This window comes from Remersonia thermophila, chromosome 2, assembly GCF_042764415.1.
Source record: "Remersonia thermophila strain ATCC 22073 chromosome 2, whole genome shotgun sequence".
Taxonomy (NCBI): domain Eukaryota; kingdom Fungi; phylum Ascomycota; class Sordariomycetes; order Sordariales; family Chaetomiaceae; genus Remersonia; species Remersonia thermophila.
The window spans coordinates 1,101,814-1,119,648 of NC_092218.1; the positions used below are offsets into that span (position 1 = coordinate 1,101,814).

Sequence of the window (17,835 nt, forward strand, 5' to 3'; positions counted from 1 at the left end):
TGGATGGGCGCTCTCCGTAAGGACAGTGGTACACGGCACAGCACAGTGCTTGCTGTACAAGCATGGAGTACTATGGTATGTACATACTCGTACGCAGCGAACGAGAGAAGGACGGGACCCTCCAGAGTGGAGACGGCCCGCTAAGAAGTGGCCCATGCGCCATCCCGTGCCAAGAGACCCACCTGCCCGCCTTGGAGCCGCCGACGCGCGCAACCGAACCCACCAACACAACTCCCTCGCTCAACGCCACGCCACGTCCGCCATCAGCAAGACAGCGCACGCCGACGAGCTACACCGTGGTGCAGAGACAAAGCTTCTCTCGTCGTGTCCCACCCCACCCCCACCATCGTCAGCCCGCTGCCCACCGGTACATGGATCCTCGCCCGCCGTAACCCTATGGCCCCCCCATCGGGTCTGCATTCGTCGTCCCATCCCTCCTCCGACTTCGAGACGCCCTTCCCCAAGCTCGTCCGCTCCTCCACCGTCCCGGCCGGCCTCCGGTCCACCCGCGCCGACCCCTCCCACCTCGCCCCGGAGGACGCCTACTCGCCCTTATCCCCCCATGTCTCGGGCGCCGAGTCGCGAACCGGCCGCCTCCGCCGGAAGGGCCCCAGCCGCAGCCGCAGCCGCCGCCGCAAGCCCTTCCAGAAGCTGCTCTGGGTAAAGCAGCAATGTGCGTGCGCCGAGCCTGGCCTTGAAACAGGACGTGCACCTCCGGGGACCGTACGGGCTGACCTTGCCTCCTCTCCAGACCCCGACAACTACACCGACCAGGCCACCTTTCTCGAGAACCTCCAGCGAAACCCCCGCGTCCGTCCCTACGACTTTTGGCCCTTGGTCGCCGATTCCACCGTCATCGTCCAGCACGTCTGCTCCGTCATCCTCTTCATCGTGTGCTTCGTCGGCATCTTCCAAGAGCGCGTTAGCCCCGTGGCCGTGGTGAGCTGGAGCAGCGGCGCCACCTTTGCCGGCTGGCTGCTGTGGGATTTCTGGGCCACCCAGGATGCCCGAGGCGCCTCGGGCGACGAGGACGCCAAGGCCCGCATCATGCGCGGCGGCCGCGCCTATAGGGAGTTCCGCCCGCCCATGCGCCAGGACTCGTCCGGCCTTGACCCGTCGTCGACGCTCAACGCTAGCCCCGCCGGCATCCCCTCCATGACCTCGAACCTGCCCTCGGCCGCGAGCTCCGCCACGAACCTCCTCCTCCAGGATCCCTATCCGCCGCCGCCGCCGCCGCCGCCACGCCATCCGCTTTCCAGCCACGCCGACAGCACCGGCCTCCTCGCCCCCGGGGACATCCGCTCCCGCTCCGTCAGCTCCCTCGGCTCCAACATCTCCCAAGCCGGCAGCAACGGCCACGTCCCCAACAGCCCGACCGCCCCGGCTCCCGCCCCGGCTCCCGCCGAAGCCGCATCCGCCCGCTCCGACGCCACCCACGGCCCCGATCAACCCGCCCCCTCCGACCATCCGCCGGCGCGCTTCTTCTCCCCCCGCTTTTACGTCCGCCTCAGCACCATCAAATCCGCCATCCTCATCTACTTCACCCTCCTCGGCCTCTCTCCCATCCTCAAATCCCTCACCCGCAGCACCTCCTCCGACAGCATCTGGGCCATGTCGTTTTGGCTGCTCGCCATCAACATCTTTTTCTTCGACTACTCGGGCGGAAGCCGGTCGGGCGTGGCCGCCGCCGCCTCCGCGGCCACCACGACGCCGGGCAAGCCCATGCCCGTCGCCTCCCTGTCCACCAACGCCGCCCTCATGGCCTCGACGGTGCTCGCCAGCCGCCTGCCCTCCACCGGCCAGGTGTTTTCGCTCACCCTGTTCAGCATCCAGGTCTTTGGCCTTTTTCCCGTCTTCCGCCAGTGCGCGCGCCGCAGGAGCTGGCGGTACCACGTCACCCTGACGGTGCTGCTCGTGCTCGGCGCGGGGGCCGGCGTGGGCTTGATCCTAGGCGATCCTCACCATCATCACCACCACCACCACCACCACCACGGCTGGCCGTGGAAGCGCGGGCTCGTGGGCATGCTGGCCGGGTGCCTGATCGCCCTGGTGGCCATGGGCGGCTGCAGCTGGTGGCTGATCGGCCTGCAAAAGTACAAAAACGAGATTTACGGGCCTTGGGATCCGGCGAGGCCCATCATCATCAGCCGGAGGCACGTGGAGGAGAGGTACTTGGAGGATGAGTAGACAAACGGGAGAGTAATGGTTATCATGTATGTGTATGCACGGTGCCTTGGGATAGAGAAGGCGTATGACTAGAATAGACCATCTTCCTTTCTTTGTTGTTTTTTTTCTCGCTTGGAGGGTGACATGTGGCATGAGGCGTGGGTATGCTTACAAAGTGTTGGATATCCGCTGTTTCAAGCGAGAGAGCTTCGATGGAGAGGGCAAAATGGATGGAGAGAAAGAAAGACATTTCAACCCCTCAAAAAAAAAAAAAAAGAAAAAAGGCACGATAACCATGCAACCTGCGGACGGCCGAAGCTGCACTTCTAGATGACGACGAGCCGACGACAGCATCCATCATCCCTTAGAGCACCCTCTTTTCTATCCTACACCTCGGCTTCGGGGAAAGGGGGGGGAAGGAAGCAATACCACCGGATAAAATACGATCGTGGGGCCCCGTCTATCACCAAGCATCCAAAGGACCACGCGCCAGTGGTTTAGTGGTAAAATTCATCGTTGCCATCGATGAGCCCCGCGTTCGATTCGCGGCTGGCGCACATCTTTTGACTTTTTTTTCTTTCTTCGACCTGTTCAAAGCAGCGTTGTCCCTTTCGTTGATTTTTGTTCTGCTTTTTTTTTTTTTAAAAAAAAAAAAAAGAAAAACAATATTTTCGTTGTATTAATTGATCATCTGCGGAAACCCCAAGCAAGCGAATCTCGTCTTTCTGTCTGGAACCAACGCAGCCATCCGTTGCCGTCGCCCAGCTTGGGAGCGCAGGTGTGTACCTGCAAGACAATGGCAGACAAGACCATATCAGTCCTCCTGAGAGAAGAAGGTTGGATGAGGAAACGACATGCACACACAAGACAGACAAGAGCCAGACACACACACTCACACGCACGCACGCACGGTCTGTGTGCGTCAGAGAAGGAGGAAAACCTCAGCGGCAGGGAGAAACCAAAACTGAACCCCCCCAAAAAACAAGGGCGAGCTATATCATAGCTATGCGAAAAGAGCCAAACATGCGCCATGTCATCCGTCTCTCCGTGACGCCTATCCATCCCGTTCAACCACCCGCCCAGCCGTTCAATTAATAAGTACTGTTGGAAGCAATCACCTATCCAGCTGGTTCGTTCGTTCACCTGCCCAGCAGCAAAATATTCCCCCCCTTAGGAAACCCTTGTCCCCGTCATGCATCGTCGTCATGAGCCACGACCTCTTCCTCTGGCCCATATCACCTGCATTAGATAGCCTCCACGCTTTCTCTCGTATATACCCATGAACCAAAAAAGAAAAAGAAAAAAAAAAGATCCTGGGACTTCATGGCCCCTTCCAACCCGACTTAGCTCCACCCCTCTGGCCGAGGACACATGATACATACCCTCGCACAGGCTACTAGTCCCAAGAAGCCAATCAAGAAGCCTACTCGGCATGCCCATCGTTCAACAGCATCTCCAGCACGATCTGGCCTCCCGGCACCTCCGGGTGCGACATGCAAATCTTGACGGTCCCCTTGCTGTCGCTCTGCTGGCTGCCCATGGGCGGCTGGACGCCGGCCCACCCGGCGCCGCCGCCCATGACGTGCGGGCCCGCGCTCCCCGTCGGCCCGCGGAAGCCGTAGTCGAGGCACCGCATGTCGCGGCCGGCGATGATCTGCCGCAGCCGGCCGTTCTCGGCGTTGCGCACCTCGACGTAGTCGTCGTTGAAGAGCAGCAGGTACTGCCCAAACATGGTGGCCGCCTTGGCCTTCTTTTGCTTGCCCGAGTACTCCATGATGAGGGTGCGCGAGATCTCGCCGTGCTTGTCCACGTAGACGGCGCAGTCGTCGTACGTCAGCAGGAACTCCTGGTCGTTGAGCTTGAACATGCCCAGCGGGTGGGGCTCCTTGATGCGCGACGCGATGTTGGCGATGGCGGGCTGGTTGAGGTCGCGCGGGATCGACTGCGTCACCTTCTTGTCGAGCGTCAGGAGCTCGAAGCCCTTGGCCGTGGCGACGGCGATGTAGTTTTGGAAGAGGTTGAGCGAGAAGCACTCGGTCGGTATGTAAAACTCGTCAAAGTCGCGGAACGACTCGGTCGTGCCGCTGGAGCTGCGGCGGCTGCCAAACAGGCGCGAGCGCTTTTCCGTCGCCTTTTGGAACACGGGCTCGAGCACCTTGAAGGTGTTGTGCATGCCCTCCTTGCGGCGGTAAAAGAGCAGCATGCGGTCCTTCATGCGCGCCGTGGCGAAGAACGCCACGTCCTTGGCCAGGCGCTGCGGGGCGCGGCGCGGGTTGTCGTGCACGGGCGCCGGGAAGTTGGAGACGGGAGCGATGACGTCGAGAGGGTACGAGATGAGCGAGCGGTCGGCCACCAGCAGGCACACCGAGAACTCCTCGAGCACGGCGATCTGGGTCACCTTGCTCGTCTGCACCGACCGGGTCCAGCCGCGCGGGTTGGACGACTCCGAGATGTACACGCCGTAATCGGTGCCGATGGCGATGAGCGACTTGCCTAGGAAGGTGAAGCCGCAGGCGCAGTTGACCGTGGCGCGCGACACGGGCGGCGGCCGCCGGCCCGGGCCGTACGTCTCCTCCATCTCGCGGATCGCCCGGTCGAGCGGCGTGCCCCGGATGGCCACGCTCGGCTGGCGGCCCAGCGGCGAGGTCGAGTCGTACGCAAAGGCGCTGTCCGAGAGGACGCGCAGGCGGAACGGCTCGGCGTTCTGGGCGTGCAGGGCCTTGGCGTGGCGCGTTTTGGCCTCGATGATGGCCTGGCACCAGGCGGCGCGCTCCTGGGCCGACGAGGCGTAGAGCGTGTAGATCTCGTGGCCCAGGTGCTTGATGCGGAACGGGTAGATGATCTTGCCGTCGTCGTTGCTGGCCGACGTGAGACGGGCAACCGCCGAGTCTCCGCCCTGGGCGCTTCCGTTGGTGGCCACCTTGCTGAGCTGGGTCCCCGCGGGGGTGGCGACCGTCGTGCGCCCCAGGGGCGCCGTGAGGCTCTTCTGCTTGGCGACCGGATCGTCGTTCATGCTCTCCAGGAAGAGGAGCGGCATGGGGATCGGCTGAGCAAGGGGGGGTTAGCCAGAACGTCGCTGCGCGAGCTGTCAACAAGGCGCGGCCCAACGTACCTCTTTCGACACGTCGTATTTCTTGTCGCTCCTCCCGTCCTTCCCTGGCACCGTCTTGGCCAAGATGAAGTAGTGATCAAACAGCAGGGCGTGCGTATCGACCCATCTCACGCCCTTGGAGCCCTGGCGCTGGAGCTCGCCCTGCTTGATCAGCTCTCTCCCGAGATGGTCGAGATTCAGCACCGACTGGAACCCGGGCCGCAGGACCAGCATGGACTGCAGCTCCAGCAGCTCCACCTTCTTGGTCATCTCGGCGACCTTCTCGTCGCACTCGTGCGTCACCTTGCGGATCTCCTCGAGCGCCCTGTCGAGGTTGGTCTTTTCCTCGCTCTCGCCGGGCATGTTCTTCCTGACCGTCTCGAGCAGCAGGCCGTAGCGCTGCAGGCGCGTGATGGGGGCCTTGACGAAGGTGGTCCACTCGAGGCGCTTGGAGCGCTTGTGATCCCGGACGACGTCGAGGAACTGGCGGAACAGCAGGTTGCGGGCGGCCTCCTTGCGGATGAGGAACGAGGCGTACGGAAACGCCTGGCAGTACTCGATGTAGATGGGCCTGGCCTTGCGGATCCACTCCCTGAAGAGGTCGCTGACGCCCACGATCCAAGGGCCCTGCTCCTTCTGGCGGTACTTGAGCTGGGCGAGCAGGTGCTCCTTGTTGATCTGCTGCACCGAGTCCACCTTTCCGAAGACGGCGTCGAGGAACTTGTCCATGCGGTTGGCGGCGATGATGGGCGGCTGCCAGGCGCGGAGCCAGTCGCGGTAGAGAAGACGCAAGACGTCGAGCTGGCCCATGTACTCCTCCTCGCCCGTGATGATCTCGTGGAGCACGTTCTGACGCTCCACCTCCTTCTTGGGCTTGTCCTTGATGTCGTCCTTGGTCAGGCCGTGGAAGGTGGCCCAGTCGAGCACGACCACGTCCTCCTCGGACATCATGTTGTCCAGGTTCACCTTCTTGAGGGTGCGGCCGCAGTGGTGCGAGTAGCAGCGGATGGGGATGCCGTTGTCATGCAGCCGAGGCACGAGCGCCTCGTCCTCGTGCAGCTTGGGCGCGTAGCAGCCCAGGCCCGTAAGCTGCGACAGCACGCCCGACAGCTGGCCGGGCCCGAACTTGACCCATTCCTCGTCGGGCAGAAGGATGCCGGCGGCGAACATGGAGTCGACCACCTTGGCGCTCAGCAGCTCGGCGTCGGCCACGTTCATGGTCGGCACCTTGTGGCAGAAGAGCTTGAGCACGCCTTCCTCGATGGTCTTGCGCTTCAGGTCCGGCTCGCCTTCGGCCATCTCGCGGATCCACGCCGTGATGCCGCTGAGCGCCCACGGCTCGGCGCAGCGCTTGAAGTCGGCGGCCGTGAGCTTGGACGGCACGAACTTTCTCCTGCGGCCCGTCGGCAGCGTGATCATGTCGTAGGTGGCGAGCGACGACGGAGCGCCCGCCGACCCGTAGCCGTCGTAACCCGTCGGCCCTTGGTGGTATGCCGAGACTTGCTGCTGCTGCTGGTGGTGCTGGTGGTGCTGGTGCTGGTGCTGGTGCTGGTGCTGGTGCTGGTACTGGTGCTGCTGGGGCAGGTGCTGCCTCATGATGGCGCGGCGGCGCTCCTCGGTGGCGTCGGTCCGCGATCTGGCGGGCGCTTGCACGGCCGGCGAGGTGGCGTGGTTGGCGACCGAGACGGACCTCTCGACATGCTGGTGAGCCGCAGGGTAGCTGGGCATCCCGCCGGCCTCGGCCTGATAGTGCACCCTGGCGTCGCCGCTGAAGGAGTGGCTGTGTTGGTAGCTGTTGGACCTGACCGACGAGCGCGGAGACAGGTGCGAGCCATCGTCCGGGGTCTGCGGAGGGATGGCGGGCAGCGGACGGTGCGACAAGCCGGGGTGCCAGAACATCTGGTCGTACGGGTAGTCGTCCTTGGACGGCGAATCGCTGCTCTGCCGAGAATGAACGCTGACGCGCTCGTCGCCCTCGTCAAAGCTCAAGCGCTTGTTCTGCGGCGGCAGAAGGCCTCCCGTGCCGCCGTAGTCGACAGAAACGTCCGGGAAAGGCGGGAACTCGGTGCCGCCGCTGCCGGACCGGGGGTAAGGCAAGGGCCGGGGAGCGTCGGAGGCGGACGTGGTGGGCGGGGAGCCGACATCGTTGCCGTACTGCAGCGTCCCCGCGTAGCCGCCGCCGTACAGGCCCAGATCCATGCCGCCGTAGTCGCTCGTCGCGCTGATCGGCTCTTCCGCCGAAGCGGGCTGCTGCGGGGATTGAGAAGGCGGGGCCGGCAGCGCCGGCAGCGGCGGTAACGGCGGTAGCGCTGGCAGCGCCGGCAGCGCCGGCAGCGATGACTGCGGCTGCGGCGCGGGAGGCTGCATGTATGCAGGGAACGACAAGCTGCCGAACCGCCGGTCGTCCTCGTCGTTCGCCATGGCCATCAAGCCGGCCACGGCCTCCGGGTCGCTTTCGTCCGAGTTCCAATCGTAGTTGGTGTTGCTGGACGCCACGGTGCGGTTCATGGCCGACGAGGCATTGGAGGGGTAGCGATTCACGCTAGGATCGGACGTGGCTCTGGACGAGGTCGAGTTGTAGCGGTGGGCCTTGTCGTAGATGGATTCCGACACGGAGCCGTTGGCGGTGGGCGGCCGCTGGGCGCCCGAGCCGCCGAGATCGGACACGATCTCCTGCATCAAGGCTTCCTGGGTGGTTTGGAAATCGGCATCGCCGCCCCCGGCAGCGCTCCAGCCCGGCTCTTCGGGCAGGTCGTCCATCGGACGGCTGGGAAGCGGGGCATTCGTCGGGTGCCTCGCCAGCTGCGGCGAGGCCTGGGTCCGCGAGGGAGACGCCATGGAGGACTGCGACCCGGTGCGGGCGCGGCTCGCGAACGAGGTCGGGTCGGGAGAGTAGACAGGGCCGACGGGGATCCCGGGGGAATGGAGCGGATAGGGGAGGCCCGGCGTGGCCGGGCCGTACGCCGAGGTCGTGGAAGAGCCGGCAACACCGTTGGCCCCGTACGACGACGTCGTCGTGGCGTACTGCGTGGTGGTCGCGGCCGAGTAGGCCGAGGGCTCGTACTGGGGGACGACCGGCGTCGAACCTGCTGTCGACGGGGCGTACCCAGGGCTGTTCAGGGCGGGTTCGTAGCGCTGGAGGGCCGTAGGGCTCGCCGCGGTCGACTGCGAGGCGGGGTAGGCCGACGGGGGCGGCGGGACGTAGGACGTGGAGACGGCGCCGGCAGCCGCGTGGCCGCCATAGCCGTTGTAGGAGCCATAGCCGGCGATGGTGGAGTGGCGCTGGACCGAGGACGTGGTGGCCTGGGCATAGGCGGCCGGGTTGTACGTCTGCGGGGTGTAGCCGGCGGAGGGATTCGCGTAGGTCGGGCTTGTCGAGCCCGATGCGTAGCGGCCAGCGGCGGGGTGGTACGGGAGCGAGGTCGACTGGGATCGGGCGAAGACTTGGGGATTGTACGTTGAGTGCGACGGCGGCGGCGGCGGCGGCGGCGACGACGCCTGGGACGTTGTTGTGTAGGATCTCTGGTGGCCGGCGCCGGGGGTGGCCTGGGGGAAGTAGCTGGCGCGGTTGGCCGCAGCGGCGTGGGTTTCGGAGGGGGGGCTGCTTATGAAGAGCTCATCGTCGACCCTGCCGGCGGTCGTGCTGCCCGTGTAGAGCGGCTGGAGGCCGGCGGCGGGGAAGTTGGCGTCATCGCCGCTGTCGAAGCTGGGTCGTCGCGCACCATAGCCGGCCGACGACGGGGGAGGGGAACCGACGGCGTACTGCGCCGGGGGCACATGGCCGTATCGGCGCGAATCATCGCCGCGAAAGGACATGTCGCGGTAGCAAAGAGGCCTGCCTCCCTCGCTATCTGCTGGGCGGGCCGACGTCGAGGATGGATCGATGCGAATGTCGAATGACGTCCGATAAATGGATCGGCGCGGGGGGTGGGTTCGGGAGGAGCCGGTTGGTCCGTCGAGGACGGTGAGCTGGGTCGCTCGTCGGTTGTCAGTCGTTGGTGGTTGCGCGACGGCGGGCAGCGGATGGGAAGACGTCGCCGACGTGAGAAGGGTTCCCCCGCATGCACACCCCGGAATGGTTGGCGACCGGGACCGTTTCGCTCTCGGGCGGAGCAGCAAATTTGGCGTGCGCTCAAATGTGGGATCTTGTGGCAAGCCCTTGTTAGTGCGTCACGACATCCGGGCAGTGCGGCTCTTTTATTTTATTTTTTTTCTGGCCGTCCGTTTGCCGTCGAAACAGGGACGTCGCGGCGAGCGTCGTGGTGGTGGAGGAGGAGGAGGTGGTAAGTGGGTGAGTGGCCTTGAGGCTGATGTGGATGGCCTGAAACCGTTCAGGATCCTGGGACTTGTTGGGTGGAGCAAAAGCCCAAACGTGGTTTCGACGAGCGTCAACGGTCGGTCGCTTCCAGGTTGTGCTGCACGTGGCTTTTGTTCTTGTCTTGTGTTTCTCCCCGTGGAGGATCCGTCCCGTTTCAAACCGCTACATCGAACCGATAACGCTAACACGCAGTCAACATGAAGACAGCCCGAGAGAGCGGGGGGCGGTGCGACGTCAGGTTGGATGAATTTTTCTAGGCTTTCTCTCTTGGGAAATTCATTTCCCTCCTGGGAGTCTTGGGTCGCCTTTGGGACGTTTGATGTCTTCAAGGCCGGGGGCGTTGCTTGCCCAGGGCTCCCCGCTACGACGGACTGGCCTATCCTTCAATCTAAACGGAGGTTTGGCCGCAGACAATCAAGAGCAGGGCAGGGCAATATCCGCAGCGGGAAGGCCTGCCGAACCCCGGCCTTGTCGACGGCCCTGTGGGTCATGAGGTCCCAGCGCCTAACCAAAGTGGCGACCTAAGCATGTAACTAGTTACTGCGGACTGCCTAGTTACACCGTCCACCCATGGACAGGACGGGATGGACCTAGCGCTAAGCCACACCCTACACAAAGCCTTGGCGGGGTGTGACTGAGGCTGGGCAAGATCCGAGTGGCGTAGCTAGGCCGGTAATCGATAGTTATGGAAGCTCGGCCAGGTTACCCCCCCCACATCACCGAATGCTCCCGATGACAGCCGTCTAGCCAACAGGCCCGAGTCCGTACGCAACCCGTGGTAAGCGCGCGGCATGGCGGAGGAATTGTGCACGTCTTGGGTGCAGATCTCACTCTTGTCAGGGTTTGCTGTGTATGCTACGTACACAGTACGTGTACCTGATTCCCCGGACGGAGAACTCTTTGCTGTCTACCATACCTACCTAACCCTGAAACTGGAAAACCAGAACCATTTCGGCTCCCGTTTTCCAGGAGTGGGCTCGGTCTCTTCACCTACCTACTATACACGGTATGAAACAGCCTCTGGAGGGGCATGCTCCATGTGTAGCCTTTCTTCCTTGCCCCGTAGATAGGTACCTTACACACAACAGGCGTTGAGGGGTATTTTCTTGGTCAGGTTGGAGAGAATGGATGCGATGGCTGGGAGAGTCGTGGGGTGACGTTGGAAAGTGTTCATGGTCTCTCTCTCTCTCTCTCTGTGTTCTCGATCTTGGCTTACACAGCTGACCCAATGCACACCCGACAGTCGGGTTGTCGTTTCATCACCTCGAGAGCCCAAGAAATCCGCAGGGCATGGTATGACGAAATAAAGTTTGGGTTGTTTTGTCTCTGGCCCTTCCACTCCCGTAAAAGCATCCACTTCGACCGCTTTGGGCTGTATGTACACAGTACTCGCCCCATCACGAATGGATGTTTTGATCCACGAGTTAGGTAATCCGTAGGCAAATGGGAGCGATGACGGAAGGGCGATGCGGGGTTGTTGGGCTCAGCAAAAGCCCCGCCCACAGCTCGTCATCGCAGCGGCCCCCACTTGACGTCCGCAAAGCTTCGGTCTCCGAGGGCCAGGAACGGGCGTCTGCCCGGCTTTATCAGCACCTTTGATCCGAGCTTCCAGGCTTAGCCTTGGTTTTCCGTATACATCTCCCGTCTTCCACTACCTCCTCGCCCCTCAAAACCCAAGCAGAGCTGACTGCCCTCGTTCCAAACCACCACAAACAAACCAAAACAAACACACACAACACCGCAACAATGGTCAAGGCCGGTACGTCGCAAACAACATAAGCTTTCTCGGTGCTACCCCGCTGGGCAGCAAAATGCCCCACGGTTCCCTTCTGTGGCAATGGTGATCCGGGAAGAGGAGGAGGCGGGACGGCCCCCCCTAAATTGCTCAATCGGCCTCAACCCGCAACCTTGATGGGCAGCCTCAGCTGCGTGTCCCATCCCTCCGCGTGCATTCCGGCCAACGAGGGCGAGCCGCCCCGGGCAATGGCACCGGATCGCACACCGAACCGGAATCCCGGCCTCGTCGGTCCCTCTTCTCGAACGAGTCATGGCTGACAGGTGGCTCCTACGCGTCTAGTCGCTGTCCTCCGGGGTGACTCCAAGGTCACGGGCACCGTGACCTTTGAGCAGGAGTCCGAGTCGGCTCCCACCACCATCACCTGGGACATCTCGGGCAACGACCCCAACGCCAAGCGCGGCTTCCACATCCACACCTTCGGCGACAACACCAACGGCTGCACCTCGGCCGGGCCGCACTGTAAGCTCCCCCGGGTACCTGGTCGGCCCGTGGATGGATGGTCGCTAAACAGCCGCTTTCTCCTCCAGTCAACCCCCACGGCAAGACGCACGGCGCCCCGACCGATGAGAACCGCCACGTCGGCGACCTCGGCAACATCGAGACGGATGCCAACGGCAACTCCAAGGGCACCGTGACGGACAAGTTTGTCAAGCTCATTGGCCCCGAGAGCGTCATTGGCGTAGGTTCCTTTTCCACGAGACAACCGCCCACACAGAAGCATCGCTGACGATAACGGAACAGCGGACCGTCGTCGTCCACGCCGGCACCGACGACCTCGGCAAGGGCGGCAACGAGGAGTCCCTCAAGACTGGCAACGCCGGGCCGCGTCCTGCTTGCGGTAGGTTTCCGACGTGCCATCTCTCTCGTCGCTCGATCACGTCCATGTGCTGATGCTATTTCCTTTTCCCCAGGTGTCATTGGCATTTCCCAGTAAACGGAGACGGTCGTCTTCGACAGCCTACCGCTAGCGTCAGGGAGCTTGTCGGGCATGGGACCAGAACCAGCCATAGAATTAGGTCGCTAGGTGGCTTGTCTTGCCCAGAGCACCATGAACCAAGGTAGCAAGAACATGTTCAAAAAACACAACTTTTGTGCGCTTCCCCTGAGACGTGCTGGGCACTTGGTGATGATGCTGCTCTCTAGTGATGGTGTGGTGTAAGTGGGGCGGTGCACCATGACGGGAACCGTCCCTTTGGGATGGTATCTGTCGCTCAAGTCATCCGGCATTTGGTGCTGTAACTACCCGGTTGGGGCCGCCTACCACCTAGGTACTTCCACCATAGCATGGTAGAGAATCTCATTTCGGTACGGAAAGGTGCTCACTACCTAGGTACTGTGTAGGTAGGGATGCAGCTGTTCATGCCTAGGTACCTAGGTGCTTATACCTTCGCTTAAGAATATTGTGTCGTTTCCTTTCCGCCTCCTGCTGCAGTCGATGGCGTTTCATGTCGTTCCACCTGTTTCCACCTGGAACTCAACAACCCAGGGTATGCGTTGGCTGCCCGATGGCAATGATGCTTTGCTGCAACGGTCCGTCCCGAAGCTGCCCTAGGTCGGTGGATTGACTAGGTACCTAGGTACCGGCTACCTACCTCTGCATCAAACCACCCCAAAAGACAAAAGTCCTCGGGATTCTCAGAGCCTTTCCCGATGGGTACCTAGCTGTTCGTTTCTCGTTCTCCTTTTTTTTTAAAAAAAAAAGGAAAGAAAAAAAAAAACAACAACATGTTTATCTCACGTTGGAATCCTGCCTCGCGGTCCTCTGGCGGGCTGTCGACATGTTGGCTGGCAATGACACAACACAACCAGGGCCCCTTCAGGCCCCTCGGGCCCCTTCGAGGGGGGGGAGGGGGAGAGCGCCAATCCTGCAACGCCTCCAGCGCCGCCAAAGAGTGGGCCACTTTTCCAGGGCCCGGCCTGATGCAACAAGCGGGGGAGGGGGATCCCTGAGTTGGGCGTCTGGGGAAAGCTAGCTGTGTTCCCCACAATCCTGGAAATCGACCAATCCAAATTCAATGTTGAAAGCTGTCCAGAAGAGACAGCCACGTCGGATGAGCTCTCCTGAGGCAACCTCACTCGCCTCGTTCACCGTCCCTCTCACCTCACCACCTAACCTCAAGAGACACCCGAGAGCTTCTGGCTGTCTCTGGTAGCTTCAGCCTTTCCCCCTTCTCCCGTTTTTTTTCGCTTTCCCGTCGCATCTTTCTACGACCGGTACGTCGAATCCTCCCCCCCCCTTCCCCTCCCTCCGTCCGCTTTCTCGGCTCGGCCCGGCTTGTAAATGCCCGTCTCGTTCTAGGCTGCCTGCTATGGTAGCGAAGTGTAACCCGCTATGCTAGCCGTTGGGTGCGCACTTCGGAGGCTCGGGGACGACGGGTATCGGGGGTCAATGGCATTCCCATGCCGGAACAACCAGCTGGGGGGATGGACGTCCGGACCCTCATGCTCGGTACCTTGTGCCGCCTGCCAGCGCACACATACATGCCACCTCCCTCCGGAAGCCGTGCGAGACAAAGCCATGACGGCTAGAGGCCTTCCCCTCACCATGTCGTGGACGGATTCTGCCCGAGCTTTCCTGGTCGTTGGAACCGTGTGCTGACCAAGCCATCGCCTTGTTGCTTCGGGTATAGAGAAACCTCTTTCTCGGCCGTTCTCGCTCCCTACCCCCCTCCCCCTTTCCCCTTCCCACCGGTTGCTTAGGCCCTCGTCCCGGCATCGTCACCATGGCTTACCTCGCCAACGTCAAGTCGGTGCTCAGCGGCGACACCCTTGTCCTCACGAGCCCCAACAACCCCGCCGCCGAGAGGACTCTCTCGCTTGCCTACGTGTCGGCCCCTCGCCTGAGCAAGGACGGCGACGAGTCCTACGCCTTTCAGTCCCGAGAGTTCCTCCGGAATCTGGTCGTCGGCAAGCAGGTCAAATTCAGCGTCTCGTGTGCGTACCTCTCTCCCATGCATCCGTCATGGACATGCATGCTCACCCCCGTTCAGACACCATCCCCAACTCGGGTCGGGAGTACGGCACCGCTGTCCTGCAGGATGGCACCCAGCTCCCCGAGGCTGCCGTGAAGGCCGGCTGGGCCAAGGTCCGGGAAGACGCCGGCCGCAAGGAGGAGTCGGAGGAGATCCTTGACAAGATCAACCACCTTCGGAGCCTCGAGGCCCAGGCCAAGGACGAGGGCAAGGGCGTCCACGCCGGACCGGGCGGCGCCATCGAGGTTCAGCACGACTTGGGCGGGCCCGAGTTCATGACCCAGTGGAAGGGCAAGACGGTGGACGGCATCATCGAGCGCATCTTTGCCGGCGACCGCCTTCTCGTCCGCCTGCTCCTGACGGAGAAGAAGCACTGGCAGGTGGTGACGCTCGTGGCCGGCATCCGCGCCCCCGCCACCGAGCGCGCCGGCCCCAGCGGCCAGACCCAGCCCGCCGAGGAGTTCGGCAACGAGGCCCGCGCCTTCGTCGAGGCTCGCCTGCTGCAGCGGCAGGTCAAGGTCAAGATCGTCGGCGCCAGCCCCCAGGGCCAGCTCGTCGGCGCCATCATCCACCCCCGCGGCAACATCGCCGAGTTCCTGCTCAAGGAGGGCCTCGCCCGCTGCAACGACTTCCACTCGACCCTGCTCGGCCCCGACATGGCTCCGCTGCGCGCCGCCGAGAAGGAGGCCCAGGCGGCCCGCCGGCGCCTGCACAAGGGCTTCGTCGCCAAGGCGACCGACAGCAAGGAGACGGACGCGACCGTCGTCAAGGTGATCGGCGCCGACACGATCCTGGTGCGCAACAAGGCGGGCGTCGAGAAGCGCATCAGCTTCAGCAGCGTGCGCGGGCCGCGGACGGCCGAGGCGTCCGAGGCGCCCTACCGCGACGAGGCCAAGGAGTTTGTGCGCAAGAAGCTCATCGGCAAGCACGTGCGCATCTCGGTCGACGGCACCAAGCCCGCCAGCGACGAGTTCGAGGCCCGCGACGTGGCCACCGTGACGCGCGAGGGCAAGAACGTTGGCCTGCAGCTCGTGCAGGAGGGCTACGCCACCGTGATCCGCCACCGCAAGGACGACACGGACCGCGCCCCCAACTACGACGAGCTTCTGGCGGCCCAGGAGGCGGCCAAGGAGCAAAAGAAGGGCATCTGGTCCGGCAAGCCGCCCAAGACCAGGCAGTACGTCGACATGTCCGAGAGCGTGCAAAAGGCCAAGCTGCAGCTGGGCACGCTGTCGCGGCAGCGCAAGGTTCCCGGCATCGTTGATTTCTGCAAGTCGGGCTCGCGCTTTACCATCCTCATCCCCCGCGAGAGCGTCAAGATCACCCTCGTGCTGGCCGGCATCCGGGCCCCGCGCGCCCCCGGCCGCACGGCGCAGGACAAGGGCGAGCCGTTCGGGCAGGAGGCGCTCGACCTGGCCAACCGCCGCTGCAACCAGCGCGACTGCGAGATCGACGTGCACGACATCGACAAGGTCGGCGGGTTCATCGGCGACCTGTACGTCAACCGCGAGAGCTTCGCCAAGGTGCTCGTCGAGGAAGGCCTCGCCTCGGTGCACCGGTACTCTGCCGAAAAGTCGGGCAACGCGACCGAGCTGCTGGCCGCCGAGGCCCGCGCCAAGCAGGCCCGCAAGGGCCTGTGGCACGACTGGGACCCGTCGCAGGAGGCGGCCGAGGAGGAGGAGGGCGGCGAGCCGGGGGCCGCCGGCGGCGCCGCCGCCGCCGACGCGTCCGTCGCCATCGACAAGAAGCCCGAGGACTACCGCGACATCGTGGTCACCAACATCGATTCCAACGGCCGGATCAAGGTGCAAGAGATCGGCGCCGGCACGGACGCGCTCGAGGCCCTGATGGACCAGTTCCGCCAGTTCCACCTCAGCCCCGTCAACAACACGCCCCTCAAGGACGCCCCCAAGGCGGGCGACTACGTGGCGGCCCAGTTCAGCGAGGACGGCGAGTGGTACCGGGCGCGCGTCCGGTCCAACGACCGCGCGGCCAAGGTGGCCGAGGTGGTGTACATTGACTACGGCAACAGCGAGAAGCAGCCCTGGAGCAAGCTCCGGCCCCTGACGCAGCCCCAGTTCTCGGTGCAGAAGCTCAAGCCCCAGGCCATCGACACGCAGCTGTCGTTCGTCCAGCTCCCCAACTCGGAGGACTACCTGCGCGACGCCGTCAGCTTCCTGTACGACCTGACCGAGGGCCGCAAGCTCGTCGGGTGCTTCGACTACGTGGACGCCAAGGAGGGCGTGAGCTACGTGACGCTGTACGACCCGGCCTCGGAGAAGAGCGCCAACGCGACCGAGTCGGTGAACCGGCGGATCGTGCTGGAGGGCCACGCGCTCGTGGCCCGGAAGCTCAAGGCCTGGGAGAAGAGCAAGGTGTTTGAGCCGGTGCTCAAGAGCCTGCGGGAGGCCGAGAAGGAGGCCAAGGAGGGCCGGAGGGGCATTTGGGAGTATGGCGATATCACGGAGGATTAAGCAGCGTCGGTCGCAAGGAAGATGGTGGTTCCCGTTGGCACGTGTAAGCCTGGCCTAGCTTGAGGTACTAAGGGGGCGGGAGAGGTTGATGGTGCAAAAAAGCCCAGGTTCCGAAGTCGGTCGGTGATGGATTGGAAGGTCTGGGCGGATTAGAAAAACAAATAGGATATGACAAAATCAGGTTTCCTGGTCGCGAGCGGGTTGACGAAACAACAACAGAAATCACCTCGAGTTTTTGTGTTCCTTGTCAAACGTTGCAGAATGAGTGTCGGTCTGCGAAGCGCGGGGGTTTTTGTCCACGGAGATGTTTCTGTGTCATTACTGACGGTGTGTACCGTCCAAGGTAGCGAGTGTACTGGACGTACCATACCTAACCTGCCTTGTTTCGCCTGCGGCTCTGCTGTGTAGACCTGTCTACGTTAGTTCGTTCATAGTAAGGTATCAGGTATTCATCATGAGGTGTATCGGGCGGGCGAGCGAGCGATCGAGGAACTGCTCAACATGGAACACTATGTAAACCATGAAAGGTTCTCCGACCCGGCTCCGGTCCCCCTCGGGCAGCCAGGTAAGCCGTACGTAATCCTGAGAAATCGCGAGGTTTCTCCGCGCCGCGGGGAGTAGAGAGAGAGAGACGGGGGGGGGGGGGGTTGTTCGAAAGCTTTGCTTTGGTTGCGCCTCAGCGAGTGTGGTGGGGGGGGGGAGGGGAGGGGGTTCGGGCGTGTGCTCCTACTTACGCAGTAGGTCCCCCTCGCGGGGCGGTGGGGTCGGGTTCGGGGGCCCGACTGGACCTACGCAGTACGCAGTAGGCACCTCAGGTAAGGGGAGGTCAAAGCGACCCCACTTTTGCATTCCCGGCTATTCTCAGAGGTGGGGACTTGGGCCCCCCCCCCGCCCACGCCGCATCGCATCCGCCTCGAAAGACTTGACATTGCTAGTGAGGTCTTGGGTTGTTCAAGGTTTCAGGGGACATGTGCCCAATCATACCGTGGGGTGCTGGGCACATGGGCCATGAAACC

General features: G+C 62.9%; 4 protein-coding genes and 1 non-coding gene across 5 annotated transcripts; 4 read left to right on the forward strand and 1 right to left on the reverse strand.

Annotated features, from left to right (window-relative positions):
* Positions 1 to 396: 396 nt before the first annotated feature.
* Positions 397 to 2,187, forward strand: VTJ83DRAFT_1760 (uncharacterized protein; the record flags this gene model as incomplete). Its single annotated transcript, XM_071007955.1, has 2 exons — positions 397 to 673; positions 752 to 2,187. 2 exons carry the CDS (start codon positions 397 to 399, stop codon positions 2,185 to 2,187), a joined length of 1,713 nt encoding a protein of 570 aa, XP_070868300.1.
* Positions 2,188 to 2,652: 465 nt separating this feature from the next.
* Positions 2,653 to 2,723, forward strand: VTJ83DRAFT_t30. The gene has a single exon. It is a non-coding gene; the product is annotated as a tRNA-Gly (tRNA).
* An 866-nt stretch (positions 2,724 to 3,589) lies between these two features.
* VTJ83DRAFT_1761 (uncharacterized protein) lies at positions 3,590 to 9,073 on the reverse strand (the record flags this gene model as incomplete). The annotated part of the gene is made up of 2 exons (XM_071007956.1): positions 3,590 to 5,212; positions 5,279 to 9,073. The coding sequence occupies 2 exons, from the start codon at positions 9,071 to 9,073 to the stop codon at positions 3,590 to 3,592; spliced, it is 5,418 nt and encodes a 1,805-aa protein (XP_070868301.1).
* A 2,248-nt stretch (positions 9,074 to 11,321) lies between these two features.
* Positions 11,322 to 12,307, forward strand: VTJ83DRAFT_1762 (uncharacterized protein; the record flags this gene model as incomplete). The annotated part of the gene is made up of 5 exons (XM_071007957.1): positions 11,322 to 11,334; positions 11,653 to 11,832; positions 11,901 to 12,052; positions 12,115 to 12,211; positions 12,285 to 12,307. The coding sequence occupies 5 exons, from the start codon at positions 11,322 to 11,324 to the stop codon at positions 12,305 to 12,307; spliced, it is 465 nt and encodes a 154-aa protein (XP_070868302.1).
* A 1,789-nt stretch (positions 12,308 to 14,096) lies between these two features.
* VTJ83DRAFT_1763 (uncharacterized protein) lies at positions 14,097 to 16,819 on the forward strand (the record flags this gene model as incomplete). The annotated part of the gene is made up of 2 exons (XM_071007958.1): positions 14,097 to 14,307; positions 14,364 to 16,819. 2 exons carry the CDS (start codon positions 14,097 to 14,099, stop codon positions 16,817 to 16,819), a joined length of 2,667 nt encoding a protein of 888 aa, XP_070868303.1.
* Positions 16,820 to 17,835: the final 1,016 nt, after the last annotated feature.